Raw genomic sequence first — 23,380 nt, 5'->3', positions numbered from 1 at the left:
AACGCGCTCTCCGCCCCCCAGCCTAGCTTACGGGGAGGAGCGCACTTAAAGAGACCGCAGCTACTGAAGGCGGGGAATAGGGATGGACTATAAAAGGAGTGGTGGAGGGAGATAGCTAGGAGGGATACTAAAGAAAGTCAATTGTGTTCAGGAATTCTGAGCTTTTTCTGCTCCTATTTCCTCTGTATAATGAAGCCTCCTCTCCTTGAAAAATTTTTTTCCCAGAAGCACATTCCTTCCTCTCCGTAGTTAAAGCCAATCATAGACCCTGAGCTGGAGGTGAGTGAGGGATCACCTGGAGAGGGGGAAGAGATTTGGTTAAGGATATGGAGATAAGGAAATTAAGAAAGCAAAAGTAAACCAGATCATGACTTTATTGGGAGACAAATGGAAAAATAAGGAGACAGATGCAGGGCTTTCTAGCTGACCGTGGGATTTCATTCTCCCCCGCCCACCCCACCAGCAAGCTGAGGGCAGTGGTAGGTTCTGCACTGTTCATCATGGTATCTCCTCCAGCGCTTAGCCCAGTATCTGGCACATGGTATGTGCTCCATAAATAGTTTAGTGAATAAACAAACAAATGAACAGGCCTGAGACTTACACAAAGTGAGGGATATCATCTCCCTTTTTAGAGATGAGGAAATTGAGGCTCTGAGCGTTCACGTGCCTTTTGAATCATGGGATTTATGGCTGGTACACATCAGACCTCCCGTTTTGCATGACAGGCCAGCCCTCCTGTCCCCCACCTCAACAAACAGGGAAAGGCTGCATCTTCAAGTCACTAGGCCCACAGGGAACTGTCTTTTGGAAGCAGAGTGAGGGACCTGGGTTTCCAAGTCCTGCCACAACAAATTGCCTCTTCTACATGTGTGCCTGGCTTGTGCCTGGGCCATTAAGGGAAATAACTCAAAAAGCCAATCCGGGAACTCAGGGCCAGGAAAGGGAGCATTATCTTTCTCTTCCTACTTCCACTCCTCAAGGTCAGATCTCTTCATTTTCTCTTGGTCTATTTTGCCAGATCCTCACAGGTCTCTTGTGTCCAGATTCTCCCACTTGTGCCCACCATCTCCAAAATGCAGAGACCTTATGGGGCACCTGTGTAGCTCAGCTGGTTGTCTGTAACTCTCGATTTCGGCTCAGGTAACGATCTTGCCGTTCGTGGGATTGAGCCCTGTGTCAGGCTCCAGGCTGGCAGCACAGAGCTTGCTTGGGATTCTCTCTTCCGCTCTCTCTGCTTACCCCACATGTGTGTGCATATGCGGCATGGGTACTTATGAAGTAAACATTAAACAATCAGATTTAAATAAGCAGAGAATTTGTCAGATTGTTCCTGTTCCTCTGCTTAGTTACTTGTCTGCCCTTAGGTAATGCTCAAACATTTCAATCTGACACACAGGCTGGTCCTTATTCACTTCTTGGGCTTTCTCCACTAAGCCACCCAGGTTCCATTCATATTTGAGGAACCCCTTTCCCCAAGTATGCATTTTTTGTGCCTTTGCATATGCTGTTTCCCCTGCTTGGAACGCAATGCCCTCCCTTCCCACTTGACCATAGGGTGAACAAATTCACTTTCAAGATCCAGTTCAATTCTCCCCTCCCTAAAAAACCAGATTTTTCCAGACAGAGCCTGGGTACCTATCCTCTGCTCCCCAGTGCCCTGGACACACATTTTCCTCAGCACTCATACTCTGATTTGCTTACAAGGTATGTTTCTGTCTCCTGGTTGTCTAAGGTACATCTTCCTTTTTATCTGTCTCATGCTTACCCAGTATGATGCCTTCCTCAACAGACACCAAAAAGTTTTTGTTGCAATATTTGTCTCCCATACACCGCCACAGACTCATCTGCATATCCTGTGGCCAAAAAGGGCTCAGGAAACAGAGTAGATGAGTGGCTATGACTGTCCTTTTTTCCCAGTATGAGCCCTCTAGCCTGTCCAGTAAGAGCCAGGTGGTCCTCCAAGCAGCTTTGTTTCCATTCTAGCGCTTGACCTTGATTACACACCCTCCCTGGCCTAGAACCATTGGTCCACCCTGATCCATCTCCTGCAAAATTTTCCAGCTCCACCCCACCCCCACCCCTTGTTCCCTATCCTTCCTGCTCTAGGAACCATTCTGCTTACCTGCCCCAAATACACCAGAATGTTCCAAATCTCACATGTATTACATGTCTTCTTTACTCTGCTTGAAGTGCCTTTCCCCCAGTTTGCCCACCTAGAAAGTGCCTGACAACTCAGACTGTCCCCTCCTTCAAGAAATTCTTAGAGCATTAAACATGCTCTCTCCTGTGCTGCTGTCCTGTAACTGTTAACACCCATCCCAGTGTAGTGTGACCTGTCTGTTTCTGTCTTGGCGTCCTGTCTACCATAGCACCTGACACAGAGCAGGGTCTCAGTGACTGCATGCTGAGAGAATCAGGACATGACATTTTGAGAGGATAGTGGTGTTGTCTTTTGGGAGGGTTTTTTGGCTGCTGTGTTACCTTCGGCAAGTCGCTATAGCTCTCTGAGCTTGTTATTCACCTATAGAATTAGAGTGACAGTACCTACCTCCTAGGGTTGACATAAAAGTTGGATTGAAACAAGGCTTATAATACACGAGAGTAATGTCTGATACACAGCATTCAGCCAGCGTAAACACCATGACTTCTGGTGCCTCATTTCCTCTCCACTGGAGAAGGCAGGACCCATGAGGACCCCAGAAGCCACACACAGGGCTTCCTGGCCCAGAATCCTAACCTCTGCTCTCTGCCTGACAGGCAAGAAGGGAAAGAAACACAGGACACACAGGCTTCACGGGAGTATAAAAATAGGACTTTTTTCCCCCCTCATAATCACATCAATTATCAAAGAAAGAAACAGTATGTAACAAAAATACAAAGCTCTGGTCAATTTTTTTTTGTCTGTTTTTGTGTTTTTTTGCTCCCTCACCCAACCCTCCCCAACAGCCCCTTCCCAGAGAGCTCCTGGCTGAAGCCTGGATGCTGTTCCTGGGGTCACCCTGGGGCTTAGGAGAACCGGTGGTCCAGGTCCCTCTGGGGGCTGGCCGAGTAGGAGTAGGCCTTGCCCAATACCAAGCGGTCCCGCAGCAGCTTGAAGAAGGCATAGTAGTTGCTGAAGAGGATGAGCGCCAGGGAGATCGTCTGGTGCCACTTTTCAGAGGACATTAAGGAGTACAGCTGGTAGACAATGACAGCACCCTCCAGCAGCAGAAGGATGTTGAGGATCCGCAGGGGTTTGCTGAAAAAGAACTGCCCAGGAAAGGGTAGGCAGGGACTGGAAAGTATGTTCGAGAAACCTGCCTGCCGGATGGGGGTTTGGGGTGGGCCAGGGAAGGGGACAAGCTCTGGGGGCCCCATGCAGACTTGGATGGAGAGGAAGACTGTGAGGTTGGGCACGGACTTTGCCACCTCTCCGCCTCTGCCTGTGGTGTTTCTTTTCCGGGAAGCTTTTCTTGAGAGGTTTCGCTTACTCCCTCAAACCTTTTCTGGTCTATAATCGACACCTTTTTATATGTGATCCTCCTGGGTATAGTCAGGCCTGAACAAATTAGAATCTTACGACACAGGCATGGAAAGTCATCATAGACTCTACAGTCTGAGAAACCCACTTCTTCATGGGTAGCATCCCGATCTAGGCCAGAAGCTTCTAGGGCATGTGGTGACACCTCACTCTGACCTGGTATTTACAAAGGAAGACAGAGTGTGGGGACTCGAGAAAAATGTTCTCATCCGTTCCAAAGTGCAATCAACGTCTTAGGGAATTTCAATTCTGCAGGGACCAAGGTACCTGACCTCAACAGCTACTTAAAGGATGGGAAGAGAAGTGGCAGGAAATGGGAGTCCAAGAAACCAGCATGCCAGGCTCAGTTCTGAACCTGACAGGCTACAGGACCTTGGGCAAGTCCCTTTCCTGTCGGGGCCTCGGGTTTCTCTACCGTGAAGAGATGACCCAGATCAATGATTCCTCAAACTGTGTTCCTTGGAACCCTGGGTTCTGAGGAGGTCTTTTAGGGGCTATAGCAGTGGTGAGTGGGAACTGAAGGGAGTTCCAACTCTTTCAAATAGAGTAGTGCCAGGAGGTCCTATATACCAGACTTCAGTCTATGACTGTGTTGGAAAAAAGGCTTTTGAGAGTAAAATAAGTAAATAAAATGGAGACCACTAGCCTCATTGATTTTGAGCAACCCTTTCCATAATGCTGAGTCCAGGAGTCATGACCATCAGATCCCAAGTTTCCGAGCAAGGCACCCTTTAACGAGTTAGACCCTCTGAGCCAATTTCAGTCTCGGAAAATGGGGAGAGCCGTGGTGTTCCTCTCACACACAGGCGAAGACTGCACGGAGGCTGCACGGCAACTGCTTACCACTGTGCCTGGCGCACCATATGGAATGGGGATAGTTCTTATTTTCGCCACTGAGAACCTCTTCTTTTATTGTATCATCCTCCCCGCCTCCACCCGATGTTTTCAAGGATCAGCCACCAAGTGAGCTGCACTTATGAAGTCACCACTGGTATGGCTGTCCTTGTGCTGCACAGTGTGTAGTTTCCGCTGGATTTGGGAAATGCTGAAAATAGCTGTCTCTTGCTAGGACATCACCTTCCTGTCCGGGATCCTCCTGCTCTCCAGATCAGGCCCCACCCCTCCTTCCCAGGGGAGGAGACTCACGTGGAAGCGGAAGTGGGAGACGTCAGAGGGGATAGCCACGTTGTAGTGGCCCACTGCCTTGTAGACGTTCTTGCTGTGTTTCACCAGCACGCCCTGCGGCCACATGCATTCTTCCGTCCACCTGGAGGCACAGCCCAACAGTGCCCCTTATGCCCAGCTCACCCACAAAAGGGGGTACCAGAAGCCTGCGCCTGGCGTGATCACCAGGGCCCCCGACTCCCATTTCTATCATTTAGACACAGTGACTTTCCTTTTCTGGGTCTCAGCTGCCTCCTCTGTAAAATGGGGTAACAATCATGAGAAATTCACTGCACTGGGAGGCAGAGGGTCTAGAGTTGTCATTCATGTCTGAGAGACTGTCCAGAAAACCCTTTTCCCTCTTCGGGTGCATTTTCCTCACCTGCTCTTAACCTCTAGCCTCCAGCTGGTCTACTACACAGCTGCCCGAGTGGTCTTTGTAAAACACCAAGCTGAGCCTATTCTCTGCTCGAACCCCCTTAAGTGTTTTCAGTGCTCTCGGAGTCAAGTCCCCAAGGATGTGGTGTTGCCACTGAGGCCCTTCCGTGACTCCCACTGCACAGCTCAGGCACAAGCCATTCAGAACTGTCTCTAATTCCTCCAGCACAGCTTACTGTTTCATGTCTCTGCGCAAGTCTCTCCCTCCGACTGAACTGCACTTCCTGATGCCGTATCCTTCTGGCAAGCTCTTTCCAAACTCAGGATCCTCCAGAAAGCCTTCTTCAAACTCCCCACAGAGTTCAGCATTCTTCAACTGCTCCCTGAATCTCCTGCTACTGGTCCACTTTCCCCAGTGTTTTATCACTTATGTATTTCCCTGTATTCCTCACTAATCTGGGAACCCTTGACGGAAGAGATGGTACAATTCATCTCTACGACCTCAGGGCATGGCACAAGGCCTGGCACAGAGGGACTTCAATAAGCATGTGATTGAGATGGTGGGATCTTCCAGTTCTTCCAGTGTTCTGCCAGATATCACAGGGACTCCCGGGGTCCTGGGCCAGAGGACAGAGAATTGCTGTCTACAAAAAACTCTATCTCATTCCTACCCTGTTGATTCATTCACTTAAAAACCAGTTATCAGGGCACCTGGGTGGCTCAGTTAGTTAAGCGTCCAACTCTTGATTTCAGTTCAGGTCAGGATCTCAGGGTTGTGAGAGCCAGCCCCGCATCAGGCTCCGTGCTAGGTATGGAGCCTGCTTGAGATGCTCTCTCTCCCTCTCCCTATGTCCCTTCCCTGCTTGCATGGTACTCTCTCTCAAAATAAACCAAAACAAAACAAAACAAAAAAACAAAAAGAGGGGCACCTGGGTGGCTCAGCTGATTAAACGTCTGACTTCAGCTCAGGTCATGATCTCACGGCTTGTGGGTTTGAGCCCTGCGTCTGAGCCTGCTTCAGATTCTGCGTCTCCCTCTCTCTCTGCCCCACCCCCAAAATAAAAAAATAAAACTTAAAAAAAAGAAAACAAAAAAGAAAAACCAGCTATCACATTATACCTAATAACACAGATGAAACTCACAGGGATGTGCTGAATGAAAAAGAAACTGAACCCACGATTTCATTTACATGAACTTGTAGAACAGCCAAAACTAACCTGTGGTTAGTTTATTTATTAAAAAAACAAAAAATTTTTTTTTTTTGAGAGAGAACACGAGCACGTGTACACGCATGAGTGAGGGAGAAGGACAGAGGGAGAGAGAGAATCTTTTTTTTAAATGTTTATTTATTTTTATTTTGAGAGAGAAAGTGTGTGCAGGGGAGGGGCAGAGAAAGAATCCCAAGCATGTGGGGCCTGATCTCACGAATCGTGAGATCATAACCTGAGCCAAAATCATGAGTTGGGACACTTAACCAACTGAGCCATCCAGGCACCCCGAGAGAGAGAATCTTTTTTTTTGAGATTTATTTACTTTTGAAAGAGAGTGCAAGCAGAAAAGGGACAGAGAAAGAGGAGGGCAGAAGATCCAAAGCAGACTCTGTGCTGACAGCTGTGAGCCCGATGGGGGATTCGAACCCATGAGCCGTGAGATCATGACCTGAGCCGAAGTCAGATGCTCAACCAACTGAGCTATTCAGATACCCTGAGAGAGAGAATCTTAAGCAGACTCCATGCTCAGCATGGAGCCCGATGTGGGGCTTGATCCCAAGACTCTGGGATCATGACTTGAGCAGAAATCATGAGTCAGATGCTCAACCGAGCTACTCAGGCACCCCCCTTATGGTTAGTTTTGAAGGAATGTAGAAAAATAGTTGTCTGGGTGGTGGTGGTGAGGGGGCGGTCATTGGCAAAAGCTAGGAGGAAATTTTCAGAGGCTGTAAATGTTCTACATCTTGATTCGATGTGGGCTACGTGGGTATATATGACTACCAAAACTCAAAGAATTATACACTTTAAGATCTATGCATTTCACTATATGTAAATTTTACCTTATAAAAAGACTAGACACGAACCACAAAAATTTACTGTGGCCCTATTATAAGCCAGGCACTCTGGGAGTGAGATGGCTGAGTACTTGACAGGCAAGGACCCTGACGACCGGGAGCTTTACTCCTGGAATAACAGCCAAGTAACTAAGCAAACACAGCAGAGTGTTAGGTGCAATGATCATGATATTATGGGGTTGTGGGAACACAGGGGAGGGGCGCCAAACCCATCCTGGGTGGTGAGGAAAGTGTTCCTGGAGGAAAGCAAAGTGCTAAGGAATGCATAGGAATTAATCAGGAAAAGAATTGGAAAGGGTGTTCCAGGCAAAACAAGCATCATGTGCAAAACCCTGGATACACACATGCATATAGAATTTGAGGATCTGAAGCAGTTTGGTCTGGCTAAGGCAGAGTATGAGTGGAGGCATGGTAAGAGATGAGGCAGAAAAGGCTGGCAGGACCCAGTGTAGCGGCTGGGAAGCCATGTGCAGGAGCCTGGGTCTTCTCTGTGGACCACGGTGAGCTACAGACAGGTACCTCCCTCATGTTCAGCTATATTCTTATTTTTCTCATTTTTTATTTTTATTTTTTATTGGGGGGGGAGAGAGAGCGCGCACACACATAAGCAGGGGAGAGGGGCAGAGAGAAAGAGCATCTTAAGAACACTCCACGGTCTGCGTGGAGTCCAATGCTGGGTTCCATCCCATGACCCCACTGAGATCATGACCTGAGCCAAAATCAAGAGTCAGACACTCAACTGACTGAGCCCCCCAGGTGCCCCTTAGCTATATTCTATCTTTCTACTCCTTGCTCCCCTCAGAGGCTATGGCTAAGCCAAGCCCCCTTTGAGCCCATTTGGCAATCTTCATCCCCTTTCCTGGACCACCTGGACAGAGCCTGGGAGGGTCCCTAACTAGCATTGACAGCCAACATCAGGAAGTTTGGCTTCTGTGGTCTTCCTTTGCATCTCTGCTTCTTGGTGGGCCTACCCCTACAAATCTGTCTGGGGGGCCTCTTCTCTGCCACACCTTGTGCTCGGCCCACGGCTCAGATAAGATTCAGGTGGGCCCAGCCTCAAGGAGCTTCCGGTCTACTGGGGGAAAGCAGGCAGGAAAATTAGGGTAACCTGGGCGAAAAGTACTGCGGTAAAGGCACCATGAAGGACGAGCCAGGCTGAGGGGAGGCCGGCCCAGCACCTCAGGGCTCCTGAGCAGGTGACTTCTGCCTTTGCAGGGCCGTCCTGCAGCTGGGCTTCTTTCGGCCCATCATCCTAACGATTTGTGTACGGCTGTCACCCCCACCAGACTGTGAACTCCTTAAGGACCTTGTCTCAGTCATTTCCTCCCTGTGGCTCTGCTTCCCTGGCCAGGGCTCACCATAACCACGGTCAGGGCTAACACAGCACATCTCCTCTGACCAGACAGATGGAATGGGTTCCTTCACTGTTCAAAACCCCCCCAGCCCCCCTCTGCCTGTAGGTCAAAGTCTAAGCTCCTCTGTCCAATACATAGCACCAGGCTGGTTATGGCTTCGGTAGAGGTAAATGCCTGCTGGAAAGGAGGTGACCTAATGATTGAATGGATGAGTGAGCAAGGGACAGAAGGAGAGAAGCAATGAATGAATGCAAGAGCATATTGGTCAACGAGCTGGATAAAGAACAGTCAGCAAATGAGAAAGTCAACGAGTCTGTGAATTTACTGCCTGGCCTCCTCACATCTCCAGCACACTGCAAGTTACCTAAGGACAGAGGACATGTCTGCCTTGGGTCCTGCCATACCCTCCTCTGGCCACAAGGCCCAGCACACCAGATGTGCTCAACAACCACCTGCTGACTGAATGAATGAGTTGGTGACGGAGGAGGGGACTAACTCCAGACACTGACCAGGAGGGCCGGGGTTGGGCAGAGAAGGGCAGGGCGACTCACGGGTGCTGCAGCACGTTGGAGCACAGCGCTGGGTCCACCTTCTGCCAGCAGCCCAGGTGGGCAGCGGCCTTGTGCAGTAGGTCACAGTAGCTGGCAGGCAGCAGGTGCTGCATGAGGATGACTGAGGTGCTGATGGACACCAGGAGGAAGAGCTCACAGGACCAGCGCTTGTCATAATAATGCGTGTTCTGGGGGCAGGGGGTGGTGGGTTAAGGCCTGGGATGTCCATAATGGCCTCCCTCCCTCCCCCTTCCCTGATTCTGTCTGCCTCGGAAACCAGGACAGCCCTCAGTGGGGGCCTGAGACCAAGGATCAAATACCTAACGAAGAAGGCTTAATCATGGGCTTAGACCCTGTGCCCACTACTCAGTTCTCCACAAGCTCCTCTTACATAAAAACTGCTCCCGCTGCCTCCGACTCTGAGCCAGAGCATAGACTCCGGGGTCCAACAGACATCAGTTCAAATCTTGACTCTGCTGCTTTATTAACTATGTGATGCTGGGCAAACCATTTCACTTCTCTGTGCTCTAGCTGCCTCATCTGTTAAATGAGGATAAGAATAGCTACCAACCACCTATGAGAGGCGTTAGGGGGATTATCACACTCCTGAAAGCTCTAGCACATTGTAGGTGTTCAAGAAATATTATGTCCTCTCAGCCTCAAATCATTCAGCACAGTCTACCCCTGGAGAAATGTTTCCAGCCTACTGTCAGCTGGGGAGGTACCTTCCCAGAAGGCCAGACGAGCAAGAGAGAAGGCACAGGCTTTTGGAGTCATTCAGGTCTGGATGAATCCTGGCTTTCCTACTTACTGATGAAGCTGGACATTGTGACATGCCTGTGCCAAAACAGCCACAGTGAAATACAACATCACTGCTTTTTGTTATCAATCAAGTATTATGAACAGCAATATCATGTCCCAATCATTGGCTGGGTGACCTTGCGCAGGCCACTCCCTTTCAGGGAGCCTTGTGCTCTCTACTCTAAAATCGAGGTAGCGGTCACTCTAGCCCTCAAGAGAACAGATGGGAATCTTGTCAAAAACGGTCCAGTTATTTATGCAAGGGGGAGGGCTCCTGCGGGGCAGCTCCCCACCCCATCCCCACCCCACGGGCTGAGCTACGTACCTTCACAAACCAGACAGGCACAAAGGCCACGTAATAGGCACTCAGCATGGAGCTGACCAGCACTTCCTTCATGCGCCAGTTGAAGTCCATCTTGAGGAATTCTACCTCGCTGCGGATGAGGCTGGGGGACAGGCAGCAGGCGTGGGTGGGCATGGCATCTGGGCCGTACAGCTGCCGCGTGTGCTGCTTCCACGTCTCCCGCAGCGTCAGCAGGTAGTCCCGGCTCCGTGCCAGGCCACTGACCGCCTCCCGGGGACCCACAGAGGCCATGTGGCTGAAGAGGTTTGTCTTGCGCAGGTCACAGTTCAGCTGCAGGAACGGAATGTACATCCCAAACCTGCTGGGGAAGACAGTGGTGAGGGTAGGCCTGCCCATGGGCCACGATCCCAATCTTTACCCACGGAGGGAATCTTCTTTCCTCCCTGGGCCTTAGCTCTCCCGGCTGCCCAGAGGAGAGAATTTACCCATACTTCTATACAGCCATCCTCCGGTAAGACATTCAACACACGTATTGGCATCGAGTGCAGGCCAAGCATTGTGCCGAGCGTCGGGAACAAAGTAGGAAGTAGGAGACAAGGCCCTGCCTCACAGTCTATTGCTGACCAACAGTGATCCTAACAGCCCACATTCCTTAGGCACACTCCATGCTCTAGACACTGTACTAAGTGCCTCACACACGTTCTCTTCTTTTGTGTCTCCTAAGAACACTATGCATTAGGTACGGTTATTTTGTACCCTTTTGAGAAAGCTGCGGCTCAGAGAAGTGAAGCGGATTCCCAAAATTTACCCAATGATAAGAAAGCAACAGAGCTGGGATTCAAACCCAGAACTGTCTGGTACCAAAGACCGAGACGCATAATCAACAAATACTAAGAGTAATTCATTAGTTAAAAAAAAAGGTACAAGGGGTGCCTGGCTGGCTCAGTCAGTGGAGCATGCAGCGCTTGATCTCAGGGATGTGAGTTCGAGCCCCGCACTCAGCACAGAGCTTAAACAAAACAAAACAAAACAAAACAAAACAAAACAAAACAAAACACGGACGCGGTACCACAAGAGGTCTAAATTGTTACGGCTGTATACATTAAAGGCAGCTCTTCAGCTTGTGGAGGAAAGCAGTTCAGGGACACTACCGTGTGCCTATTATGTGCCAAGCACTGAAATGGGCCCTTGAACAGTACAAACCCCTTTCCCTGAGCAGTACCCTTAGAGTTGGTGCTACTCAGTGTGGGGTATTTTGAGTGTATGGCTGGTATCTTTTGAGGAGGGAACTAGATAGACCTAAAGGCCAGGAGAGTAGATAATTATAGAAAGTAGCTAAGTGCCAGGGTGCCTGGCTGGCTCAGTTGGCAAAGCATGCAACTCCTGATCTTGGGGTTGTGAGTTCAAGTACCACATTGGGCACAGAGATTACTTTAAGTATAAATAAATATGTAGGGGGAGAAAAGTAGCTAAGTTAGCCTAGCACGTGTCCATAGAACAGTGTAGTAGGTGCTATTTCGAGGCGTTCCTTTTTTCAGCTTGGGGCTTGTCAATTTCCCCAGGTCCTCAGACACAGCCCCAGAAACGTCCCTGGGCTGCCCCTACGAGTTAGGGCCAATGAGAATGCTACATTTTCTTCCCCAGAGTAGTGTTTTTCTTCCTTTTTCCTGATGTTCCAAGAAGGAATACATGAGTATCCTTGGGTAAGCAGTTGGCCTTTTTGGGTTTTTGCTTTCTGGTCTATAAAATGGGGATGCTAGGGGCGCCTGGGTGGCTCAGTCGGTTGGGCGGCCGACTTCGGCTCAGGTCATGATCTCGCGGTCCGTGAGTTCGAGCCCCGCGTCAGGCTCTATGCTGACAGCTCAGAGCCTGGAGCCTGTTTCAGATTCTGTGTCTCCCTCTCTCTGACCCTCCCCCATTCATGCTTTGTCTCTCTCTGTCTCAAAAATAAATAAACGTTAAAAAAAATTTTTTTTTAAATGGGGATGCTACCATTCTCCCTGGTATAAGGTTAAGTAAGATTACTTTGAGAACCGTGGTCAGCAGCATAACCGTTAGGGTCAAACAGGCCAGGATTAAAATCCCAGCTCTGCTATTGACTAGCACTCTGATTTAGGGCAAGTTATTTCATCTCTATGAGCCTCAGTTTCCTTAATTTGCTTTAAATTACATAGCTTGTACTGATTCTCTACACTCAGGTATTACACCTAGTGTTTTCATAAATACCCTCTTTCAAACCTTGTAACAACACCCAGCATGGTGTTTGACCCAAAGTAGAAGATCCATAACATTTGCTTAGAAAAGAGAGACCAGGGATTCTGTCTTAGAATTTTGCTTAGAAAAGAGAGACAGAAAAGAAGACTGTAATGGGATTCCCAAAATATTCTTCAGGATACCCTGTGGGAACGAAGGAGTGGAGCACCGATAGGATCAGGGTGATACAAGGGATTCAGACTCAAATTTAAGGGCAAGTACTCAAGAATCTCCCTGGTTTTGCCTCCAAGGAGGACAGCAGATACAATTACGTTATTTGGCAACAGCAAGTGACTGCTCCACGGGTCACAAGTTAGAAGCAGCTTCACTGCAAGATGGCAGATTCCCTCTCACCCCCTCCACTCAAGACATGACCGTATAAAAGTAGGTAATAAATTCATATCAGCAAAAAGAATGGGAGTGGGGTTACTGGTTCACAAGTGATTTTGACAAATTTAGAAAGCAGAGGGAAACATGTTGACAGAGGAGGAAGGAAGCCATCAATAGAGCCACGCTGTCCAACAGAAATATAATGAGAATTACATATGTAATTTGAAATTTTCTGGTAGCCACTTTGAAAAAAAATGAAATTAATGTTAATGCTCTACTTAACCCAATATATGCCAAATATTGTCATTTCAACATGGCATCATTATTTACCAATGAGATTTTTAATTACTTTCTTTTTTTGTACTAAGCCTTCAGAATCTGATGCGTACTTCACACTTACAACAACACACTTCAATTCAAACTAACTTCTTTCAAATGTTCAATAATAACAGGTAGCTGGAAGCTGCTCAACTGGATGGCATAGGTCTAGAATATGCTGCGAGGGCTGTACTGGGGGTAGGAGCTTATCTGCCCAGTGACCCAAGAGAGACTCTGGCTTGAAGCAGACACATCTGATAAAGGGTAGAAGTGAGCAGCAGGACTGAACAAATGGGATTAAACAAAAAGATCTGTATTTATTTATAAGAGTCAGTCCATTTATTCTCTTATTCACCTCACACAATCTACCCTGAAGGATTCTTCTGTAAAGAATGTGAATAAACTACCCTGGGGAGAACTGAGATCTCTAATGGGGGCATCCTAGGGTAACCCCCTCACCCTGGTTTCTGGCCTATGGGGGCGCACAACTCACTTATCCTAAAGCAAAGTCTGCCAGTCTGTGTGTCCTGCTTTTATAGTTAGAATCCCTGGCCAAAGCTCCCACTCATATATACAATGGCAGAGAGAGAGGAAGTGTGCTCCAACCTACTCAGTCCTTCATTTGTAAGTGTAAAGAGACAACTGAAGAAACTAACGATGCTTAGAAACCTAGCAGCAGGAAACGAAAGACCGACCCCAGTGGAAAGACAAAATTGAGGGAACATGAGAAATTTTTAAAACAAGAACAGAATGCTATGAGAAAAGGACAATCAGAAAACAAGAAAGAGGTCTGAGAGATAAAAAATTTGACTGCTGAAAAACTCAATAAAAAAGCTGGAAGATAAAGTTGAGAAAATCTCCCTAAAGGCAAAGTAAAAAAAGAGAGAGAGGAGAAAGAAGGGGGGAGAGAGACAGAGAGGAAGAAAGACGGGGATGGGGGGGGGGGGTGGAGAAAGGGAGAGCGATGAAAAATATGAGGGAAAATATAAGAGAAACAGATGATCACTCTATGAGGTCTACCACCTTAAGAACAGAAGTCCTAGACAGAATAGAAAAAATGGAAGGGAAGATATTATCAAAGAAATAATAGGAGAAAATTTCCCTGATCTGAAGAAATAGCCAAATCTCCAGGTTAAAAAGTCCTAGAGTACAGATAACGATGACTGACCAAAGTCCCACACCAGACACCTCCTTATAAAATTTCAACTAATCAAAAGACAAACAGGCTACCTCTAAAAGCTTTTAGAAAGGAAAAAACAAGTCATCTACAAAGGAACTGGAATCAAACTGGCATCAGACTTCTCACTGGATGCTAGAGACAATGGAATAGTATCTTCAGACTTCTGGGAGAATATGAATTTGAACTTAGCAATCTACATTTAGCTGAACCATCAATCAAGTATGAAGGCAGAATAAAGACATTTTTAGACATGCAAGGCCTCTAAATGTATATACCTCCCACACCCATTGTTAAGGAAATTACCTGATAACGCACTCCAGCAAAATAAGGGAGAAAACCAAGAAAGAAGACATGGGATCCAGGAAACAGTGGATCCAACCCAGGAGGGCAGCGAAGGGAAGTCCCAGGCTGAGAGCTGTACAGCAGGCCTAAAGAGCAACCACTCCAGACTGGAGCAGGAGGATGGAAGGCTCCAGGAAGGATGTCTTTAGGGGGAAAAATGGACTCCAGGCAACAGGTAGCATGACTGAGAGGCTGGATAAACTTGAGGATATGTTGAAGGCCCATCACTCTTTTGTCAACAAGAAAAAAGAAAGGCAATTAGAACTCCAAGGAAAAAAAAAGAGCCTATATTAGAAAGTTACAATCTAAATACGAAGCAAACTAAAATGTGGCATGATTTTAAGCAATTGATGGAATGTAAGAAAAGAGAAACCATTTGACTTTGACATGAAGAACTTTCTTTTTTTAAGAGGTCCAAGATTATAACTCAGTAACCACAGAGAAGGAACGTTATCTATGCATACTACTTGGTCCTGAAGTGAATGGTATTTTCATATTCATAATAACATCAAGGCTACTTATTGCTTTTTAGCTTTTAGAATTAACCTTAAACAAAGAATGGAAGACTTAAATGTGGTTATATAGGAGAATGTGAATGTCAAGCTTAACAACATAAGAGTATAGCTGCCAGGAAGTGAGAGGAGGAAGAGGGGAGGAAAAGTGGAAGGGTAGAGTTCCTAACATTAGTGTCTACATTAAAGGGATTAAGATACTATTGTTGATGAGATAAAAAATACAGGCATAGTGATATTATTGGAAAAGATAATCAATAGAAAAATAATAAGTTATCAAATACTGGGAATAGTATGGATGGAAGGGTGAATTAAGTAAATCTTCACCTGTCATTGAAGGGAATCAATGTATGTATTTGTGTGTATGATGTGCTTGTATATGCATAAAACATTTATTTCCAGGATATACAAGAAACCAGAAATGCTGGTGGTTACCTCTTGGAAGGGAAACTGGGTAGCTAAGAGACAGGAGCCAAAGAGAGACTTCTTCATTCTATATTCTTTATACATTTTTACACATATTTATACATTTTGAATTTTAACTATGTAAACCTATTATCCAGCTATAAAATCAATGATAAATTTTTGAAAGGAATAAAGGCACAAAGATACTAGAATTATGGAGGTAACTCAAAAAACACTGAAGGTCAGAAACAGTGAGAGAGATCGCTTTGGAGAAGTGGGACTAAAAAGCTAGTAAGTAGGGCGCCTGGGGGGCTCAGTCAGTTAAATGTGTCTGACTCTTGATTTCAGCTCAACTCATGATCTCATGGTACAGGAGTTCAAGCCCCGCATCGGGCTCCGTGCTGACAGTGCACAGCCTGCTTGGGATTCTCTCTCTCCCTCTTTCTCTGCCCCTCTTCCGCTCGTGCTCATTCTCTCGAAATGAATACACTTAAAAAATAAATAAATAAAAAGCGAAAAAGTGGGGTTGGAGGCTGTTGTTCATCATAAGCTTTTTAGCACTACTGGACTGATTTGTTAGGCTATGTATGTCTTATGTTAATAAAAAATTAAACATTAAATAACAATAAAAAAAAAAAGGCAAAGTATGAATACTAAATGATACCTGTACCCAAAGAGAATGGATTCACTGGATAGCAATCAGAAAGTGAGAAAATTAAGGCGACTATTGACGGCTCTAACCATTTGTTATCATCTATCAAAAATGTACTGCACCTTTCAGTACAGTCATTCTACTTCTCGGAACCTGTTGACAGAAATATTGGACAAGTGGGCAAAGATGTATGCAAAAGAATGTTCCCTACCTCACGGTCTCCAACAGGGAAAGCTAGGAACACCTCAAAAGGGCACCAATAGAAGACAAATACAACTGTGAAAAATCTACACAGTGGAATACTATAGGCTATTTTAAAAAATGAGGCAGGGGCGCCTGGGTGGCGCAGTCGGTTAAGCGTCCGACTTCAGCCAGGTCACGATCTTGCGGTCCGTGAGTTCGAGCCCCGCGTCGGGCTCTGGGCTGATGGCTCAGAGCCTGGAGCCTGCTTCCGATTCTGTGTCTCCCTCTCTCTCTGCCCCTCCCCCGTTCATGCTCTGTCTCTCTCTGTCCCAAAAATAAATAAACGTTGAAAAAAAAAATTAAAAAAAAAAAAATGAGGCAAACCTGTATGCATCGCCATGGAAAAATACCCAAGTTATATGATGATGCAAAAAAATGCAGTAAATTGTACAATATCATGCATAGTTTAATTCCTTTTTGGTTAAAAAAAAAAAGTATACGTGTGTATGCTCGGACAGAAAAATTTGGAAGGATATGCTGCAAATAATGGTTTTCTGGAGGACTGGTGTTATATAGGACTTTCATTTTCTACATTAAAAGCTTCTGTAAAGTTTAATGTTTTTATATGACACATGTGTCACTCTTATAATTAAACACTAGTTATAACTGAAACAAGTGTGATGGGGCTCCTCCCATGACAGTGCCCTTTTGGTCATGCAAGGTACAGAGGGAGGAGTATCCAGCTCTGAAGCTTCCCGGGACACAGAAATGGCCCAGCCTGAGGAAGTTCATGAACCAGAAAGCCCAGGGGTTGGGAAATGATTGTAAATGCCCAGGCAGCCAGGAGCCTGCCCCAAGAACAGCCAGCGTGGACATCTTGCCAAAGCTCTCCCCGGTTCTAGGTCAGAAGGGGGAAGTCCTGGGCTCTTTCTAGACACTGTCTTTCCGTCCTCAATAATCTGGGCTCTGGTGAGATGGAGTGAGTGAGCAAAACAAACACAAAGACTGACATACACGCACAGACGTGTAGATATGCACACACACTTCATGCATAGACACCCACACAGAGAGACATGCACACACGCAGGTGCTCGCATGCACACAGACCTGGGGGAGGCACCGAGAGATTACATAAACATTAACATACAAAAAAAGACAGAGAAAGAACCAGAGAGAGAAGAAAGAGAGAGGGAGACAAAGCCCATGCACCCCTATCAGGATCTGTTCCTTTGGCATATACACTCAGATCTGAGTCCCATTCTGACCTCCCCCTTGGTGGCACCTTGGGTAAATTAGGCCTGCTGTCTCAGTTTCTGCTCCTGCAAAAACCTAATCACCTTAGTCTCAGGGGGATGTTCTCAGACAACGTGAGAGGATATTGCTGCTGCCCTGCCATGAGTCTTCCAGGTATGGGGGCCTGCTGACCCAGCCACACTCAGGGCAGAGGTCAGGAGCCAGGTGCTAGGCAGTGAGGGGTGGAGTGAGGGGTACTCACGGATAGCAGAGGAACAGGAGGTTCAGGAAGGAGTAGGTCCTGAAGAGGTGGATGAGGGAGCGGCACAGACTCCAGCCTGTTGCCGTGAGAACGGTGAAGCGGGTGAGGAACAGCAGGATGGAGCGAAAGAGGGAGACCTTCCCCCTCTGAGAAGCCTGGGTCAGGGCGAGATAGGACAGGATGGGGCCTCGGATAGGCCACGGGGACTGTGCCCAAATCCCACCCAGCGTGACCTGTGATCCCACCCAGGGAACCATGGGGCAGCAGGCCGGACAGAACCTGGCAAGGTGAATGCTTTTCCTTGGCGCCCAGGAAACTCCAAGAGTAAGGGGATGTGAGTAATGTTCTTCAACCAAGTTTAAAGGGAGCCCCAAGGAAAATGCCTTGGGCTTGAAGGGCTAGGCGTGTTTCCTTGGTACCCCCAGGGGAAAGGCGAGTTCCCAAGTCCCCGGTCATCCTCTAGGACCCAATCACCTCCTTCACGATGGACCCAATGAAGCGGCGGCCCAGAACGATGGTGGTCACCATCAGCAAGTTGAAGTCGATCAGGTGGAAATTCTGTCAGGGGGCAGAGGCTGGGGGTCACGTGGGCCCCCTGCCCATATACGGGCTTTTTTCAAACCCACCTCCCCCTGCCCGGTCCTTTCCACAGGGACTATCCCCACTCTCCGACCTTTACAAGTCTCTAGCTGAGTCAGGCCAGGAAATTACCTAGAGGAGTAGAACAGGACCCAGAGGAGGGAAGTGGGACAGTCCCTGGAGATAAGAGAGTGGTGTGTGAGCCCTGTTGCTCTGATCACCCATACTCCGGTCCCTGAACCTCTCTTTCTACACGGAGACCTTTCCACTCCTTAAAATACTCAGGTATGCCTGTGGCTCTTCTCCCCCACAGGACTTAAGATTCTGCCTTCCTTTAGGCAAAATCTATCCGATTTATCTCCACTACCTTTGAACCGCCTAACGCAGTACTGAGCAATTCGGGTGAGTGTTCAGGAATCATTCATTTTCTATTCCTTCTACATGTTCTATGCCCGGCATGAGGCCAAATGTACAGGGCACTCGGTAAGCTGTGTTAAACTGAAGCCAAACGTCATACACACACACACACACACACACACACACACACACACGCACGCGCGCACACAGCTGGTCCTAGCTGGGCACCTACCAGGGAGGTGTGGGATGGCGGGTGGGAAGGCGGATACCACCACACTGTCTTGTAGATGTTGATGTAGTGGACGAAGAGGGCTATGAGCTGGCAGAAGAAGAGCTGCAACTCAAACAGAATGCTGGCCTGGACTGGCAGCTCGGGGATCTTGCAGTGCTGTAGGGGCACGACCGTCTGGGTGGCCAGAGGGGGGCTGGAGAGGCCCGTCCCAGAACTGCTCCTGGGAGGTGGGGAGGGAAAAAACATCAGGAGCTGTCCTGAGAACCCCACCAAGAAGGGCTTCTGGGGCAAAGGATGGTGAGGTTGGGTCAGAAAAGCAGCACAAGGCAAACACGGAGTCCTAATCCTGCCTGTCAGACAAAGGAGCCGACAGAGACTTTTCCTATCCCTAATCTTATTCAGGCTTTCCAACATTCCCCAGGAAGGCAAGAATTATTAGATCCATTTTACAGATGAGGAAAAGGAGGCCCAATGAAGGGAGACAACTTGTTGAAGCCACCAGAAAATCAGGAGCAGAATTGTAAGTGGAATCCTGTAACTGGGCTTACTATACTATGTCCCTCTGCATCTGCCCAAGTGACCACCACTCTGGGTCTTTTGCTGCTCACTGCACTCTAAGCCCCTGTCTGGGATCTGGAGTATCACATCCTAGAGCCCAATGAGAGAGAGCTTTGTTCATACTGCCCCTGTGAGCCCACAGTGAGGGGCAAGACACAGAGGTGGTTTACCTGGTGCGGGAGCGGACACTGGTGACTGATGCACTGGAAGTATGGCCCCCACCAGAGCCCCCTGACGATCCTGGCTCACACAGTGGATTTCGACAGTAGGATGTCCTGTTGGGACCTCTTCGTCCTCCTGTGGGACTCAACATAAAATAGATCCTCAAGCCGGAGGGCATATATCAAGGATAACAGCAATGATACTGGCTACCAGTTACCTGGAGTCTCGTTTTATCATTTAATCACAGAGACCTCTGATCTGGCCCCTGCCTACTGCTTCAACCTCATCTCCCATTCCCTGCCTGGCCTCCAAGCTTCGGCCATCCTGTCCTTTCTCTCCTTAAGCAAACCAAACTTGTTGCTACCTCTTATATTGCTGTATCATGTCTGGAGAGCCCTCCCCTGACTGCCATTTTTTAAGCATCTGCCCCCATAACCCTCTTATTTCTACTTTTCTCACAATTCAGTCTTAGAATTTATCGTATTCACTTGTTAACATATGTATTGTCTTTCTCACTAGAGCAGAAAGTCAGTGAGGTCATTAACTTTAGCTGTCTTTTTCACTGTGTATCCCCTCCCCCTACCACAGAGGCCAGCATAAACTTAAGTGCTCTATAAGTCTGTCTTGATGAGTGGCTGAACCCAGCAAAATAGGTTTCCCACAGATTAGGAAACTGAGTTTACACTGTGTCACGGGTAATTTGTGGGTCTGAGGCTTGAGCTCTTAGCTCTGGCGTACGCTGTCCTGTTCAGATACTATAAGCCTCTCTAGGCTTATGATTCTGGGCACCCTTGAGGTCTTTTTCTCAAGAGCCCAAGATCCAGCTCAGTAGGTAGGCATCCTGGGGTTTCATGGTCAGGACCAGGACCTGAGGACAGGGTCAAGGATGTGGGTTCTGGGAGAATGCTGTGGTTGTGGACCCAAACCCTATTTCTCTAAGCTTGTCAGTGTAGCCCAAACTCCCAGGCACCAATCCTGCACAAAAGCCCTGCACAAAGGTCCTAAGCACCACCCCAGTCCTAATCAAAATTACAGCCCTGTTCAAACCACCTCATGGCAACAGAGCCTGCACTCGCCTAGCACAGAGCCTGCACTCGCCTAGCTTCCCAGCTCGGGAGGTTTTCTCACACGTGTCTCCAAAAAGTACTTGTCCAGCTCTGCCCCCAGTCAGCCTCCAACCCAGAAGCTCTGTTCATACACTATCACACCTGGCTTAAAACATCCCACATATGCACCTTCAGTCCAAAAGCTCTGCCCACACCCACTCTCCTCTCTTTAGAAGCTCTACACCCACGTAAAGCCCCTAGGCCCAGAAGCCCCGCCTACACACAGTTGTCAGCCCAGAATACGCGCCCACAAGCCAATAAAAGCTCTCTTTGCCCAGAAGCGCGGCTCCAGAATGGGCTCCCTAGGTCCGGAAGGTCTTCTCGCCCCGCCGCCCCTCGTGCAAAGCCCGAAAACCCAGAAAGTTCGCCCCCGAACAAACGCCTAGAAGCCAGGAGCTCCGCCCCAGCAGTAAGGCCCCGCCTACCGCTACGCCCCGTCCCCGCTTCTAACCCAGGTGAGCGGGTCTTCACCAAAGCCCAAGCCCCCATGGGCCCTCTCCCTTTTAGAAGCCCCGCCTACCGCGCCAATGCCCCGCCCCCATAACCGAGGCCCCACCCTGCAAAGCGACAGGAGGGGGCGGGGCCCCTCTGTGCCCCGCATCCCCTCCCCCTTCCCTCGCCGGGATCTTGTCCGCGTGGGGGAGCAATCAGCAGCTTGGCCATCCCGACCCCCACGTCTGCCCGTTCCCCGGCCGAGCCGGACCCGCTCCGCTCACCCATCTCCTCCCCCCGGCGCTCTCCGCTCCGCCGCCGCAGCTCCTGCGGGCAATATGTCGGAGGCGACGGCGGCCGGGAGAGGACTAACCGCCGCAGCCTAGTCCCCGGGTATCAGTCGCGCGCTCCCGCCTGGCCGCCAAATTTGCATACAAGGCGGGCTGGAAGCTGGGAACGCGCTTCTTAAAGGGGCCGCGCGGACAAAGGCGGTGCCTGCGCGCTCTCTTTGTCTCTAGGTCCCCTACGCCCTTGCAGCAGCTGCTGCTCAGGAGACCCCAGAGGGAGGGAAGTCACCTCCTGCTTTTCCCTTGCGTGCCTTCTCCCACCGTCTCTTCAGGCCGGAGGGAGGGGACCGGAACCGTCTCTCGGCTCCTGCGCGAGATGGACTGTATCCTTGAGTGGCCCCCAGGCGGCTCAAATTCAACGCGTCCCAAATTGGGCTTTCATTTGTCTTTGGACTTATTGTTCTCTGGTCCACCCTAGCGAAAACCTGGGAGTCGTTTCCCTCGACCCCCACCCCCTTTCACTTAGTTTTGCTGACCCTAAATCCTAAATATTTCTCCTGCCACCACCTTAGTTCAAATCCTGCTTCTGCCAATTCTGAGCCTTGAAATCTTTTTTCTTGCTCTTTACAATGAGGCTCGTAATATTCACCTTATAGGTCTTGGTGACGATTGAATGAGATAACGCTCGCAGAACAGGGTCTGTTTTTAAAAATGTTAGCCATCATTATTATTAGGATGCATGGCAAGCACTTAACACAGGAAACACTCAGTAAATGAGGTACTGTTACCAAGAGTTATGATTTCTTCCCTCACAAGACCTGTAAACTGTCTTAATCACCTGGTAGCTCCATGGCTTAGCACAGTGCTTGGCACGTAATAGACATCAATATTCAATTAATTGAATGAATTAGTAGATATTTGATATTCATACTTACAGTTAACTGGGAGGAAATGGACATAAATTAGTAAATTCGGTAGTATATCAGGAGGGAATAATTGTGGGGGTAAACAGGAGAGGGGTATGGGAGGTTGCAATTTTAAACAGGACAGTCAGAGTAGGCTTCACTGTGAAGGTGACTTTTGACCAAACACTTGAAGGAAATGAGTGAGTTAGTCATGTAGATATCCAGAGAAAACGGGTATTCTGGGCAGAGGGAAAAAAAAAAAATCAGGTATGAACCCAGCTAATGTGTTTAAGAAACGGCAAGGTCAGGGGCACCTGGGTGGCTCAGTTGGTTGAGCATCTGGCTTCGGTTCAGATCGTGATCTCACAGTCTGTGGGTTTGAGCCCTGCATCGGGCTCTGTGCTGACAGCTCAGAGCCTGGAGCCTGCTTTGGATTCTGTCTCCCTTTCTGCCCCTCCCCTGCTCACACTCTGTCTCTCTCTGTCTCAAAAATAAATTAAATTTTTTTTTTTTTAATTTAAGAAATGGCAAGGTCAGTTTGGCTTGGCTGAAATAGACATGAGAGTGGGATGTGAGAAGAGATGGACACTATAGGGCTTCTACTTACTCTGAATGGGATGGGGAAGATGGAGGGTTTGAACTTACATTTTGTTTTTTAGGTTTATTTTGAGAGAGAGCATGAGGGTGCGTGTGTGCACATGTAGGGGAGAAGCAGAGAGAGGAAGAGAGCGAATCCCAAGCAGGCTCCTTGCTGTCAGCACAGAGCCCCACACAGGACTTGATCTCAAGAACGGTGAGATCGTGGATGAATTGAGCTGAAATTGAGTGTCGGACGATTAACTGACTGAGCCACCCAGGCTCCTCTGAACTTACATTAAAAAATTTTTTTGGGGGCGCCTGGGTGGCGCAGTCGGTTAAGCGTCCGACTTCAGCCAGGTCACGATCTCGCGGTCC

At 48.3% G+C, this 23,380-nt stretch overlaps 1 protein-coding gene across 3 annotated transcripts; it reads right to left on the bottom strand.

The window, feature by feature from the left end:
- Nucleotides 1–2,873: 2,873 nt before the first annotated feature.
- TMEM39B (transmembrane protein 39B) lies at nt 2,874–21,669 on the bottom strand. Of its 3 annotated transcripts, XM_043574385.1 has the most exons (9): nt 21,519–21,669; nt 19,705–19,831; nt 18,977–19,196; nt 18,283–18,366; nt 17,809–17,963; nt 10,160–10,496; nt 9,034–9,221; nt 4,667–4,787; nt 2,874–3,249 (listed from the first exon to the last, which is right to left on the bottom strand). In XM_043574385.1, exons 1-9 carry the CDS (start codon nt 21,520–21,522, stop codon nt 3,007–3,009), a joined length of 1,479 nt encoding a protein of 492 aa, XP_043430320.1. In that variant the 5' UTR covers nt 21,523–21,669; the 3' UTR covers nt 2,874–3,006. The 3 variants fall into 3 exon arrangements, with proteins under 3 accessions (XP_043430320.1, XP_043430322.1, XP_043430323.1); XM_043574387.1 differs by lacking the exons at nt 17,809–17,963; nt 18,283–18,366; nt 18,977–19,196 and having other exon boundaries at nt 21,519–21,648; XM_043574388.1 differs by lacking the exons at nt 17,809–17,963; nt 18,283–18,366; nt 19,705–19,831; nt 21,519–21,669 and having other exon boundaries at nt 18,977–19,087.
- Nucleotides 21,670–23,380: the final 1,711 nt, after the last annotated feature.

Source organism: Prionailurus bengalensis, chromosome C1 (assembly GCF_016509475.1).
Source record: "Prionailurus bengalensis isolate Pbe53 chromosome C1, Fcat_Pben_1.1_paternal_pri, whole genome shotgun sequence".
NCBI lineage: Eukaryota > Metazoa > Chordata > Mammalia > Carnivora > Felidae > Prionailurus > Prionailurus bengalensis.
This window is presented reverse-complemented; position numbering and strand designations above follow the sequence as displayed.

Excerpts from the sequence above, each read along its gene's own strand:
- TMEM39B (XM_043574385.1), bottom strand. Across the intron at positions 18,367-18,976 it reads CGCCATCCCACACCTCCCTG|AATTTCCACCTGATCGACTT; the intron begins GTAGGTGCCCAG and ends GCCCCCTGACAG. Across the intron at positions 17,964-18,282 it reads TTGGGTCCATCGTGAAGGAG|GCTTCTCAGAGGGGGAAGGT; the intron begins GTGATTGGGTCC and ends GCCCTGACCCAG.